Source organism: Lygodium microphyllum, chromosome 17 (genome assembly GCF_053477565.2).
Source record: "Lygodium microphyllum isolate KBCC chromosome 17, Lygodium_microphyllum_v1.1.10, whole genome shotgun sequence".
NCBI classification, from domain to species: Eukaryota; Viridiplantae; Streptophyta; class Polypodiopsida; order Schizaeales; family Lygodiaceae; genus Lygodium; species Lygodium microphyllum.
The window spans coordinates 58191492-58205535 of NC_141151.1; the positions used below are offsets into that span (position 1 = coordinate 58191492).

General features: G+C 41.6%; 1 protein-coding gene across 2 annotated transcripts in view; it reads left to right on the forward strand.

Moving 5' to 3' along the window:
• The window catches only part of LOC148021923 (uncharacterized), a 59963-nt gene that overhangs the window by 14736 nt on the left and 31183 nt on the right, over positions 1-14044 (forward strand). For both annotated transcript variants that reach the window (XM_087697459.1, XM_087697460.1), the window contains exon 3: positions 420-501. In XM_087697459.1, coding sequence (XP_087553585.1) covers positions 420-501 — 82 coding nt within the window. The remainder of the gene's footprint in view (positions 1-419; positions 502-14044) is intronic.

The following is a 14044-nucleotide window of genomic DNA, read 5'->3' on the forward strand; positions in this document are numbered from 1 at the left end:
CTATAGACATGATTGATTGGATTGAGAATCAAGTACAATGTTATGTATTCTTGTGCACATAATCCAAGTACATGGCATACTCGTCATATCTAGCATTAGTGGTTGCTCTCAAATGGATTACTACATTCAATTCTCTTGCACACTCACCAACTATTTCTTGCACACATGGTTTGTTTAGATGTGCTTATAGTGTAGAACATGTTCACATTCATAGGTGTTTTCACATATGGACTTCCATTGAAAATGCTTCACATATTACATGTCATTTTTGGCTGTGAAAGTCAACATTTTATTCTTGTTGAATTTTGTACTTGGGAGTCTTTGTGTAAAATATTGAATTTGTTGAAGCAACAAAAGCTGTTTGCTAGTTGAACTGTTATAAATGTGTTGTAGCCTTACTTGGTGTCCATCTATTTCAGGGCTCATCTTGAAACATTGTACAATGAAGCATTGGACGAAGCTGGTGACTGGCGATATAAATATGATGAAGACATAAAAAAGGCATGTATGGCTGTTCTTTTCAGTAAATCTTATGCTGTGCATGCACTTTGTAGCCAAATCGTGGTCAAACTACAATATTAGAATTTTGATCGATGCCTGTAGAAAAGTACAATTTGCTTTGCTCTTTGATGATGGATGGTTGATCACCCAAGGTGACTCTACTATTGGGAATAAAGGGCCCTCGTGCCTTTTATATGTGCTCGGGTGTGAACACACCCTTAGCACACTTGTACTTTCATATATATATCTATCTAAGAACCTAAAGAGGTACACTCATCATTGTACCCACAAGTCGTGCTCACTCTCCTCTCTACTCTGCACTCTCTCTCTCAGTCTCTCTGCTGTGAGAAAGCATTGCATGTCTCAATCCTCGCGCTCTCTGTCACAACAAACTGGTATCAGAGCGGCAAGGAGTGTGCGCTTCTTGAGACAAAACAGATGGCAGGTGTTGTAGGAGTCCCAGGTGGGCTTGACGAGTAGCAGTCAACAGGTGTTGCAGGAGTCCCGGGTGGGCTCGACGAATAGCAAACGGCAGTTGTTGCAGAAGGTGGGCTGCGGAAGGCGAGCAGGTCATGATCGTGAGGTAGTAGGCGAACAGGTAACGGTCGATGGCAGACTTCTGCAAAATGTTTCTGCGTGACGGGGCTGGAGGCAACGGTGCTGCGTGACGGAGATGCACAACGACTTGTGCGACCGGGCTGCACGACAATCGTTGCGTGACAGGAAGGCTTCCATGTGACATGCGCTAGGTCATCCCGTCACACGAATGATGGGCAGAAGGTCAACGACACATTTTTTCTCTTTAATTTTCTTCACCTTATTTTCCCCTCTCTACCGGCTGTTCACACCTACAAGCACAGAGTGCAAATTTGTGCAAATTTGTGTCTTGAAATTGGGGGCTTTTCCCAAATTTGGTTCCTGACACATATTGCAGTGAGCTCTGGACCATAAATTGTAGACATTGAGTGCACAGGCTTTAAAATTTTTTTGGGGATTCTCAAATGCAAGTGAAATTTTTTGCTTGGATGAGCCAATTTCTTGAAATTTGTGCACACCGGACTAGAGAAATTTGGGGATTTGTCCAGATTTGATGCGAGCAAGACACAACAGTGATATTTGTCTCAAAAATTGCAGGGATTTGTGACATTTTGCCTTCGACATTTGGGGCTTTTCATGTACATGCAAGAGTTGGGCTGAAATTTACCCAATTTCTCGACATTGATGCACATTGGACCTCGTGCAATTTGGGGCTTTTGCTGTTTGGGGAAAATTTGTGCGCCATTTGGTCATTTTATGTACATGTGGGCTTAATTCCATGCAATTTGGACATCTAGCACTTGGAAAAATTTGGGGGTTTTGCTGAAATTGCTCTATTTTGGCAAAATTGACATGTTCTATGCATGTCAGAGACAATGCAAATGTATGGCTGACGCTTTGAGGTTTGACCATGCGTGTCAAATTTTGTGCTTGTGGGTGCATGTACAACAGAAATTGCAGCTAAAATTTGGGATTTATCATGTAATGTGATGTATTTTCCCTTGAAACAACTGTAATCAGTTGCGGAGTGCTGTAGCACAAGGTTTAGTGCTTCTGAAAATCTATTTGCAGATCTGAAATTTCTGCTTTCGCATGGTCATTTATTGCTGGTTCGGACTTGTTTGTACCTTGGTCACTTGTGTGTGACAGTTTGGGCCTGCATTTACTGAATTTTTTGGTCACATTTGGGTTGAAAATCATGGCTGGCAGCAGTGACAGCAGTAATCTCATGCACATTAAGAAGTTTGAAGGAGCACATAACTTTGCAGTTTGGCAAAAAGAGTGCTATAATATCTTGTTGCAGAAGAAGCAGGCAAAGCCAATTAAGACCAAAGGGGCAAAGCCCGTAGACATGGAAGAGGAAGATTGGGATGAGTTAAATGAGCTTGCACACTCAACCATCGAGCCATATCGATTTCTGATGCCTTGCTGTTTAACATTGAAGGTTTGGATTCTGCCTATGCTATTTGGACTCGACTGGAAGAACTGTATGCACAGAATAGTGCCGCAAGCAAAGTGTATTGGCTGAAAAAGCTTATGGATTTGCGTATGAAAGAGGGTACAACAATGTCTACTCACTTGACTAAGTTTAACTTCATTTTCAGCTAGCTGGTTGCCTTGAAGTTCATGATTGATGAGGAATTTAAGGCTACGCCCTTGCTTTGCACTCTGCTAGAGAGTTGGGATACATTCAGGATTGCTATGAGCAATTCCAATGTTATCCTTTTGTATGTTGATGTATAGAGTGCTCTACTCATGGAAGAAATGAATGGGCAGAACAGTGCATCCAGTAAGTCTTCCAATGCTTTGCATACTAGGGAAAAATGTATAGATTATGGGATCCCGAGAAAAGGAAAGTAGTACACAACAATGATGTTATCTTCCAGGAAGATGGCATGCATAAACAACGCGAAAAGACTGAGGAGGTCCGTAGGGTTGTATTCTGGGAAGAAATACCTTTTGGACAGCAAAATGTGCCCATTGTATAACAGCAAATACCTGCTGTAAATGAACCTGCAAATGCAGAAAATAATACTGGAAATGATCAGCCAACTCTTGCCCATAATAATGAGCCACTGGATGTGCAGGAACAGCCAGGACATCAAGCTGTTAATGCTGATTTGCAGGCTGAAATGCCAGGACAGCAAGCTGAAAATGGAAATTTACAGGAACAGCCAACAAACAATGATCATTGGGTTCGGAGATTATCTAGGACTACTAGACAACCTGATAGATTTGTTCTTGGTGCAATTAATGTGGCTGATTATGTCATGTTGTCAGACTGTGGTGAACCATCTTGCTTCAAGGAAGCAATGGACCGACAGGACAGCAAGAAATGGTATAAAGCCATGTTGTCAGAGATGAAATCTCTTGAGAAAAATGACACTTGGGACTTGGTGCAGTTGTCTAAAGGGCAGAAAGCCCTTTCATGCAAATGGGTTTACAAGATGAAGGTTACTTCTGGTCCCTTGCCAAAGTATAAAGCAAGATTGGTTGCGAAGGGGTACAAGCAAGAACATGGATTTGACTTTGATGAGATCTTCTCTCCTGTAGTCAAGATGACTACATTGAGAACCATTTTGGGCTTGGTTGCAGCTGAAGATATGGGGCTCATACAGATGGATGTAAAGACTGTGTTCTTACATGGTGATCTGCATGAAGACATATATATGCAGCAGCCTGAAGGGTTTGTGGCACAAGGAAAAGAGAAGATGGTATGCAAACTCAAAAGAAGTTTGTATGGGCTGAAACAAGCACCAAGAGAATGGTATCATAAGTTTGATACATTTATGCAGTCTCAAGGTTTTTATAGAAGTTAAGTGGATCATTACTTGTACACCAAGAAGGCAGTAGATGGTAGTCTGATTATGTTGGTTCTGTATGTTGATGACTTGTTGATAGCTGGCAGGGATACTCATGCCTTGGACTTATTAAAGTAAAGTCTTCATGGCAGCTTTGACATGAAGGATCTTAGTGATGCAAATCACATTTTTGGCATGCGAATACTCAGAGATAGATCAAAAGGATTACTCTATCTATCTCAGCAGGAGTATAACTCCAAGGTTTTGTAGCGTTTTAATATGGACGGGGAGAAACAATTGGGGTTCCATTGTCTCCATATGTGAAACTCAGTGCAGAGGGCAGCCCTACATCTGATGATGAGAAGGCTGAAATGGCCAAGATACCATATGCTTCAATTGTTGGCAATTTGATGTATGCTATGGTTGCTACACGCCCTGACATTGCCTTTGCAGTGGGAGTGGTTCGCAGATACATGGTAAACCTTGGTACAAAGCATTGGGAAGCAGTGAAAGGTATTATGAGATACCTCAAAGGCACAAAGGATTTGTGCATTTGCTTTGGAAAGCAGAAGGCATTTGCCGTTGGCTTTTCGGATGCAGAGGGTATGTGTTTACCTTCACAGAGGAGCAGCCTCTTGGATCTCCAGGCTACAAAAGTGTGTTGCATTGTCTACTACAAAGGTAGAGTATGTGGCTACCACTGAGGCATGCAAGGAGGCTTTATGGCTTTCACATCTGGTGGGAGAGCTTGGCATTACAGGGTTACCTATTCTCCATTGTGATAGTCAGAGTGCTATCATGCTAGCAGGGAATCCCATCTTTCATGCTAATACAAAGCACATACAGGTAAAGTATTACTTCATTAGAGGTGTACTTGACAACAAGAGCATTGCGCTTGTCAAAGTGCATACAAATGATAATCCTGCAGACCTTCTCACAAAGGATATTCTAGTAGAGCGGTTTGCTCATTCTTGATAGATGATGTGAGTTGGATAGATATATATATTTCAGCTTTGTACATACCTAGACTTAGTTGATTCTTTTCTCCTCTAAAGGCACATTGCCTTTAGGTGGGAGGTTGTTGGGAATAAAGGGCCCTCGTGCCTTTTATATGTGCTCGGGTGTGAACACACCCTTAGCATACGCGTACTTTCATATATATATCTATCTAAAAACTGAAAGAGGTACACTCGTAATTGTATCGACAAGTCGTGCTCACTCTCCTCTCTACTCCGCACTCTCTCTCTTTGTCTCTTTGTTGTGAGAAAGCATTGCATGTCTCGATCTCGCACTCTCTGTCACAACATCTACATTTCTAGATAATATATGAATTTTTGTCTGGCAAGCCACATCCTTGGAACCCTACATTACAGTGTTTGGTTTAATCAAAGGATGTTGTATACTCTACCTAGAGATCATATAAGTCGAATTAGATTTATGAAATGAGGATGAGAAATACTTGTCTACTTGGCCATTCGTGTTTGAGACCATTTCCTTGCCTCTTTGGTTGCAAGATGTCTAGCATTTCAAATTTTCTATGGTAAACTTGTATAGCCCTTAAGTCAACCTTGATGTATTTTCGTGCCTTGTAGTTTTAGGCACCACCAGTTTGGGTACCCTATCAAGGAACAAAAAAGGAAAAACAAAATTTTCTCTCTCTCTCTCTCTCTTAGTATTTCTTCCCATCGTCCAAGCATCTTTGAACAATATGTAGTTTATTGGGAACAAACAATTTGTGACTTCTCTTCCATCAACAAAAGTACATGGACTAATGGCTAGCCTACTAGCATGATATTACAAACAACTAAAAAAAATCTAGATCCCCCTACTCTTTATTATGGCTTCCCACTATCTACCTAGTTGCAATCAGAAGTAGTCGACATTATGGAAACTAGGAATACAAATGCAGAGAGGTGAGGAAAAGAGAGAGAAGCTATAACAAGAGTAAACCATTCACTTACAATCAACTCAATGTGTTTAAAAAAGAAATCCGAAGTACCAAGCACTTTGATGTCCCCTAGATTTTAGTAGGCTTATAAGTAGAAATGCTTGGGATTTCCCAAGGTTCCAACAATTCTTTGTGAGTAGGCAAAACAAAAGCAAAAACATGTACACTATGTGCTTACTCGTGCACACACACACACACACACACACACACACACACACACACACACACATACACAGATGTGTTTGTCGCTAAAAGCGAGAAGGGCCTATGAGACAAAGAAATGAGTACATCTGACCATGTTATCTCAACTTGAGAACAACAATGAAAAACGACTAACTGTGTTGATGCTTACAATTCTAAGTTCTAATGATTGCAAGTATAGACTACCATCACGTATAAAAATGATGATCTCTTGATGATCATTTAGCTGACCTGTAGGATCCCACCCTAATCAATAGGACTCTCTAGAAACAATGTATTCTTCTCTAAGGCAAGAATCTTTGTCATGGGGTGGTCCAAGACAATGAGTCCACTAAGATTAGGTACTCGTCTCTAAAGATGTCGGGCATGCCAATGAGGTGGAGAACGCTATGCTCTATGGAGTGCGACTACTTGGTCTTTTGTACCCCTCTAACTTGTGGATGATGTTTGCTGTAGTGGTAGTGCTAGTGAGCTTGCTATGTAGCTAGCTCTAACAAAATCTGTAAGAACCTATTGGCTCATTGACTTGTTCCTTAGAAGTTTCTCTCTGTGCGATCTTTGACCATTAGATCGGTGTTAGGTACCATTAAACGCCACATCTCTCATGTCACCAAGTGACACTTATGGCCAAATGAATGACCTAGGCTAACAATTGACACCAGATACCACCGAATACTTGTGCAACATAACTTATAGCAACTTTTGCCTTTGACATCCCTTGATTTTCTCCGGTCCCGGACTCGTAAATTTACTCTAACCCCAATTGCACCTCACATATGCACATTTACTTAATTATGTGTTAAAAATTAATCCACATGTTAAGTGAGGCTTAAAAAATACATGTCCTTGTGATAGCCCTCCCCCTTGAAATCCTTGCAATCGTCCTCGATTGCACTGCCAAATGCATCAAAAGCAAAGTACTACACTGGAATTTCCATAGGGCATCATAGTCAACACAACATTGCGCAGTGCTGTTCAACCATTCTATATGCCCAACACATGCTGAAAATTACCAGTCAACATAACATAACATAAGACTCACAAAGAATCTCAAAAACATTGCCAAATTATCATGTGACATGTCCATTTCTCATGAGCTCAACTCGTCTAGCAAAACCAAACCATAGTATAGTGAAAACCAAGCATAAACCATGGCTGAAACATTAATGGCATCATAAGACATGTTGCTATCCATAAAACCGACTGAATACCATTGAATATTAATGATCATACGCTGAAAACCAACATTTGATAATCAGCCCTTGATGATCATTAACTGATGCTACACCAAGCATAACCAATGCCATACCAAGCATAATTGATTACACACCAAGCATAACGGATACAAATGTACAGTTTTAGAGTTGTAGTGAAAACCATACCGATCTGCATATCAAACATAGTGACTAGTACATTGAATAGTGATCTCTTGGCAAACATATTGTTCAACTATAGTACCCTGAATGTATGCTGAATACATTCGAGATCCACTACTTCTAGAGCTATCCATTATTGAGGAGTGGAGGTGCTAGCTCCCTCACAAGCATTAGGTAATACTTTGGATCTCTGCTCTGTTGAATTTGATTGAGCCCGAACTAAAGTCGGCTCTAACTTGAAAGCATTAAGGTAAAGCTGCAACAACTGAGGATGGTCTACCAAGTCATCCTCCTCCATCCATTGGTGAATAATTCTGAAACTTCGCCAAGTACCTTCTGGAACCTTTACTCCTGATCTTTCTCTCTTTGTGTGTCAAAATTTGCTCTGGTACTAGTATTTCATCCAGTTCTTCAACCTTCGGCTGAATTTCAGTAGATACATCCTCTAGCATATCTTTATGAAAAGGTCTAAGCAAGCTCACATGAAAGGCATTGTGTATCTGCCAGTGTGGAGGCAATTTCAGCCTATAGTATGCATCACTGATTCTTCTATTAAATGTTGTCGTGCCGCCATGCGGACACAGTGTGAAAAACTCTAGAGTGCATCGTCATTCGGCTTTCTTATTGATGTAGAGAGTCAATGCCATATTAGTCATTAGTGTCAGTGTCTATAGTGTGGATGGTTCAAAAATATTAGATTTTTGAACAAGTTTAGCCTATTTTTGATATTTTGGATATTATTTCTTGTAAATATCCAAAAGCTGTAGACAACTTCTGGAATAGGATGACATGTAAAAAAAAAAAAGCAAGTGGCTTTCAGCCATTTTTGGGGGATTTTATGCAAAAAGAAGGATTGGCGAAATCGTGCAACGCGTGATTGTAGTTTATAGACAGCAAACAACACTTCGAATTGGGAGGAGGAGTGATTTGGGAGAATTTTGATTAGGTGTCCTGGTATTTTACCCCCCTTTCAGAGCCAACAGAAGCATCAGATTGGCGGTCTGGGCAGCGGGGAAGAAGCTACTGTTTGATGCATGTTGTTGGTCTACAAGGGATTTATCTTCTCTGGATGCATAAATAAATTGACAGGCTTCACCTCTATGAGTATTTTTTTACATCTTCTATTTCTTTGAACGCCTTCTCTTTCATCAATTGCTCTCCTTGAATCTCCCTTCACCCTACTATCTCTTATCCCCCATAGTAGACTTTCGACCCCAAACGCTCCGACAGTGGTGAATCCGATGTGAAATTCGACAACAGGTGTGTAAAGATCGGGGATTTCGCAGGTTGAAGTAGTGGTGATGCTTTACAACAAATGATTGCAGGCAGTGGGACAGGAATCGAAGCAGTTTAAGGGTCAAAATATTTCAGGCTTCATCCGGTTGTATGAAGAAAAGATGTCGTTTCATGGGGTACCGCAGTATGCATGAAGTCGGAATTTCTCCCGTTTGGCCATGCATGCATTGCATGATCGGATTGATGAGTTACATAGAAGAGATGCTTATTGGGCAGCTTTTAAGAAAGCTTTGAGAGAAGAGTTTTTCTTGGAAGATGTAGGATTGGTAACTAAAAATACATTTACAAATTGGATTGAAAAGCCCAATAAAGGGTTGGCTGCTACAGCTTTGCTCTGTGAATTTGAAAGTCGGTATGCGCAGTTGGATGCCGATGAGCAGTAATCATTGGAGAGTTAGAAAATTGATTTGTTTCTAAAGGTTGCAGATCCTGTCTTGTAGGAGAAGCTAATTGATTGTTCAGAAGATGTCTTTTTTGAAACGAGACTGAAATCAAATTGGGCTAATATAACTGAGGCAGTGCATATATTGGTAAAGAGAGAGCGGATGAAATTAAGATGGTGTCAGAAGTGGAGGAGCGGTGGAAGCATAAACATGTGCTGAAATAAACTGCTGAAACACAAGACAAAAAGAGAAAAGAAAAGAACACGATACAGATGAGAACTCAGATGTATGCACGGGAAATGGAATCCATATATCTGGACACGAGACAGTCGCATACAACAGTGAGTCACTGGCTGCGTGGGCACTGGCACTGGCTCCTCTCTCCACAGAGTCTGCAGATGGTGAAGATGAAGTGATTGACTGAGGAGGAGCCACTGAGTATAAATAGGCTAAAAAAGTGGGGAGCAATAATGCTGGTCGGACAGCATTTAATGCTGGCCGACTGGTGCATAAAATGCCCCAATGGCATAAAATGCCACACCAGAAAAATACCTAAAATACCTAATAAAAATGCCCAGCCCAGATCAAGCTCAGACTCACACATGAGCTGACAAATACTCTGCTAACACCCTCTCTCAGATCATGAGTGATCTGATACAATACAATAGTACAATGAAAAGGGATCATAAACTATACAACATAGAACCACCAAGTAGAACCATGGATACCCAAGCAGTGGGTGATCAAGCCACCACCAAGGTGCCTCGGAGAGAACCCGATGTCGATGTCGATCGTACCAAACACTTGAAAATAGAGAAGATCATAGCATGTCTCTGTGTCCATCACCAATATCTCGCAGTAGCATACAAGACCATCCTGTCAAAAATGCCTCTGAACATAGGTGACCATGGAGTCCCCGCCTTCGGCCGGACCGCCAAAGTGTTCCCTCATGTGAGCTCCAGATGAAAGCCTCCCGCTCTCTGTCAGATAACCAGCTCAGCATGAACCTGGATGTCAATCCCAGCTCCAGGATTTGATTCCACCAGATTGAAGTCGATGCGTCAGGGACGTCCCTCTCTGGAACCTGTGCACCTGTATAAAAATATAGATGAGGCGTGGCTGCCCCATCTGAACACCCGCTCACACTCCCTCTCTGGCACAAGAGAGTCGTGAGGGATGACCTCATCACCACCACTAGAAAGCAGCCGAGGAAGGGGCCACCAAGCCCTTCTCGCGATCCAAAGAAGAGGATCCCTTCCGCGCCTTGGACTTCACCGTGGTCGGAGGATCGGAGTCGGAGTCGGATGAAGGAGAGGACTCATCGGTAGAGTCAGCATCCCGCTTCGTCGTCTGCTCCTTCCTGGAAGCCGCTAACTTCTTGCAATCCTTCCGCAAATGTCCCTTCTTGCCACAGTGGTAACACTGGGCCTTCGACTTCTTCTTCCCGTCAACCCTCTCTGAAGCTACATAAGCCTCACCTCCATAATGTGCCGAAAGCCGCCCCTGTAATCTCAAGGATGTCGCATGGTTGTCCTCATCAAAATCTTCAGGAAGAAGAAAAGGACGGAGAGGTCGAGGAATAGCTCCACAGACGATGTACCATAACCGCTTCTGCACAAACCAAGCTTTCATGACAGCACTCCATGTGAGATAATCAGGTCCATGTAACTTATCATCAGTGGAAGTGCACGGAGGAGCCATATGGAGAGGATAAGAAGAGAAGTAGAGAAGAGATGGAATTGAGAGAGGAAACATAGCCAAAACACAAGCACGGACTGTAGAAAATGAGAGTTCACATGGAATATAACCCAAAATCTGATCAATAGAAGACAAAATCTGCTGCAGAAAGTCAAACAATTAGTCAAAAACTGCCAAAAACAGCAAAAACGGCCTGAAGTAACAATCACCCAGCCACGAGAGATGCTGAATCAGCAAAACGCAGGCTGTAAACTGGAGAAAAACAGGTAGAAAACTGTCGCCAGCAACTGCAGATGAAAAACGCAGGCAGCAGAGGGTGCGTAGGCAGCAGAGGGTGCGGAGGCAGCAGGCGATGGCAAAACTGCAAAAAACGCAGACTGAAAACAGCCCCAAAACAAGTCGCCTGGCTGCTACAGCAGTCGCCTAATCAGCAGGGGTACAAAACAGTCCTGAAATCAGCAAGAAAACACAGCAGAAACACAAATCCTGAAAACTGATACCATGTCAGAAGTGGAGGAGCGGTGGAAGCATAAACATGTGCTGAAATAAACTGCTGAAACACAAGACAAAAAGAGAAAAGAAAAGAACACGATACAGATGAGAACTCAGATGTATGCACGGGAAATGGAATCCATATATCTGGACACGAGACAGTCGCATACAACAGTGAGTCACTGGCTGCGTGGGCACTGGCACTGGCTCCTCTCTCCACAGAGTCTGCAGATGGTGAAGATGAAGTGATTGACTGAGGAGGAGCCACTGAGTATAAATAGGCTAAAAAAGTGGGGAGCAATAATGCTGGTTGGACAGCATTTAATGCTGGCCGACTAGTGCATAAAATGCCCCAATGGCATAAAATGCCACACCAGAAAAATACCTAAAATACCTAATAAAAATGCCCAGCCCAGATCAAGCTCAGACTCACACATGAGTTGACAAATACTCTGCTAACAGATGGGGTATAGGAACCATACCTGCCAATGCTCAGAAGGGGGACTGAAATTGCAGCCAAGGTGCTTGTGGCTATGGCAGAACAACCGACTATACGTGTTGGTCCGACTCTTAGAGGTGATGCTGTGGATGAATTAATCAAAGGCATGCGTGATTTGAGGTTGAATTTGACAGAAATCTATGCAAAGGTCGAAAAGTTGGATGTTAAGGTAGAAGAGAAGAGTCCGGCAACATCCAAAGGCCGTACAAAGTGATACAAGAGGAGATGCATTTGGTGTGATGGTGAAACCAATCTTTGGTAAATTCTTGATTACAACTTAATTACAACAGCAAACAATTAATGCAAATTTGAAAATACAAATTTACCTACTGATCTCTCTTACAGGATGAATTTATATAAATGCCCCTCTCCAGCCTCTAAAGACGTTTTTCAGTCTTGCATGGGCATTTTTGACAAGTGGTAGCCTTTCCAAATGGTTTTTTAGTATTTTTCATAATTAAATATTAATTATCAGCCTTAAAATATTAAAAATTAATCCAATAATTATTTCGGTGCTATGAAAAATAATTTGACTGGCCAATAATTAAATTGGCTAGGCAACTTTCATTCCTGAGTGTCTTTGCGCTATCTTTGACTATCAGATTGGTGTTATGTACCATTAAACGCCACTTCTCTAGTATCACCAACTGACACTTATGGCCAAATGAATGAGTTAAGCCAACAACTAGCACCAAATACTACCAAGTACTTGTGCGGCATAACTTATAGCAACCTTTGCCTTTGACATCCCGTGATTTCTTTGGGTCTTGGGCTCGTAAATTTACTTTAACCCTAGTTACACCTTATATGTGCAACATTTACTTAATCATGCAATTAAAAATTAATCCACATGTTAAGTGAGGTTTCAAAAATACATGTCCTCATGATAGACAATTTATAGCATGAAAAGCGAGATTGTACAACCCACCATGAAGCGGAAGGGAAAAGGTTAGTCTTTTGGAAAGATGACAAAATACATGCAACAAAAACAAGTTTTCCAATAGAGCCAAATTTTGGAAATGGTGGCATGCAGAAGAGGTTGAAAGAGATGGCAGCAAAGACAGTATTTGTTGCCATAGATGCAGTCACATATGGGTTTAGAATTGAAAGGACCGAAGAAGCTTGTAAAGGAGGCATGGCTGAAGCAAAATCTCGCCGTTGGATACAGGCATTAGATTGCATGGAAAAAGGCAAAACAACAAAGTCTGAATTGGCTGATACAAGTCAGAGTATATGAGGGAGAACAGGATGGAGTGTACCAGTGCATTCATTTTTAGCCTATGCTTATTTGGTTGAAGTTCATAATCAAGAAGCTCTTGTGGAAAAAAAGAGAAGAAGAGAAGAGAACACTGCTGGTCCTTCCTCTTCAGGTCCATCTAAATGGATAACACGAAGTAAAATGGAGCAATAGAAAGAGGTTGAAAAAGCCATACCTGAGTATGTTATGGAGGATGCATCTCAAGAGAAGAAACAAGAAGGGATGTCAAGGGGCAAGTAGTCTGGTTACAAGTTACAATCGGATATTGAGACTGCCACAAACCTTAAAAAGGTCTTGAAAGATCGCATACTTGGCAGTAGAGTGGAATTCACACTTGGCGAAGTTCTTGGAATTGCAAAGCGTGAATTTCATGATGCAATCATTGATAGGTTGAAACGAAAAATACAGTTTGATAGTGAAGTTTTGCAAGCATTGATGCAGGTTAAGAAAGACATAGAGAAACAACTTGAGAGGGAATATTATGATGCATGTAATGCTAATTTGGAGCAGGCTGATGTTGAAAATGGGTTAAATGAGAGTGTAGACAATAAGCTTGTGGTTGAAATTGGTCTTTTAGGTAGCAGTAAGCATAGAGAGAAGGCTATGTAGAATGGGGATGTCCATCAACAAGTACATGAAGAAGAAGATGCTCATTTTATTCCAAGCAGTCATTATTCACAAACGCATTGGGCTCGTGCTACAACAGAGACAATTGTTAAAGTGGGAGAAAGAGAGATGCCTTGCATAGCTCTCTTGGATCATAGTTTCGAAATCAATGTTATGGCACGCAGCTTGTATGAGAATGGAGGTTGGCTGATTGATGTAGATCCGGGATGGCGCATGCAAGCAGTAAACAATTCATCAGGAGATCTTTATGCGACTTGTTCGAATGTACCCGTGAATATCGGAGATGTTAGGGACGAATATCATTTTTTTGTGTAGGATTCATGTAGTTATCCGGTGATTTTGGGGCAGTCCTATATTTCAGAATCAAGACTGGAAACAAAAGCCTTGGATGATGGTTCTTCATATGCTCGGGTTCGGAGTAAAGACA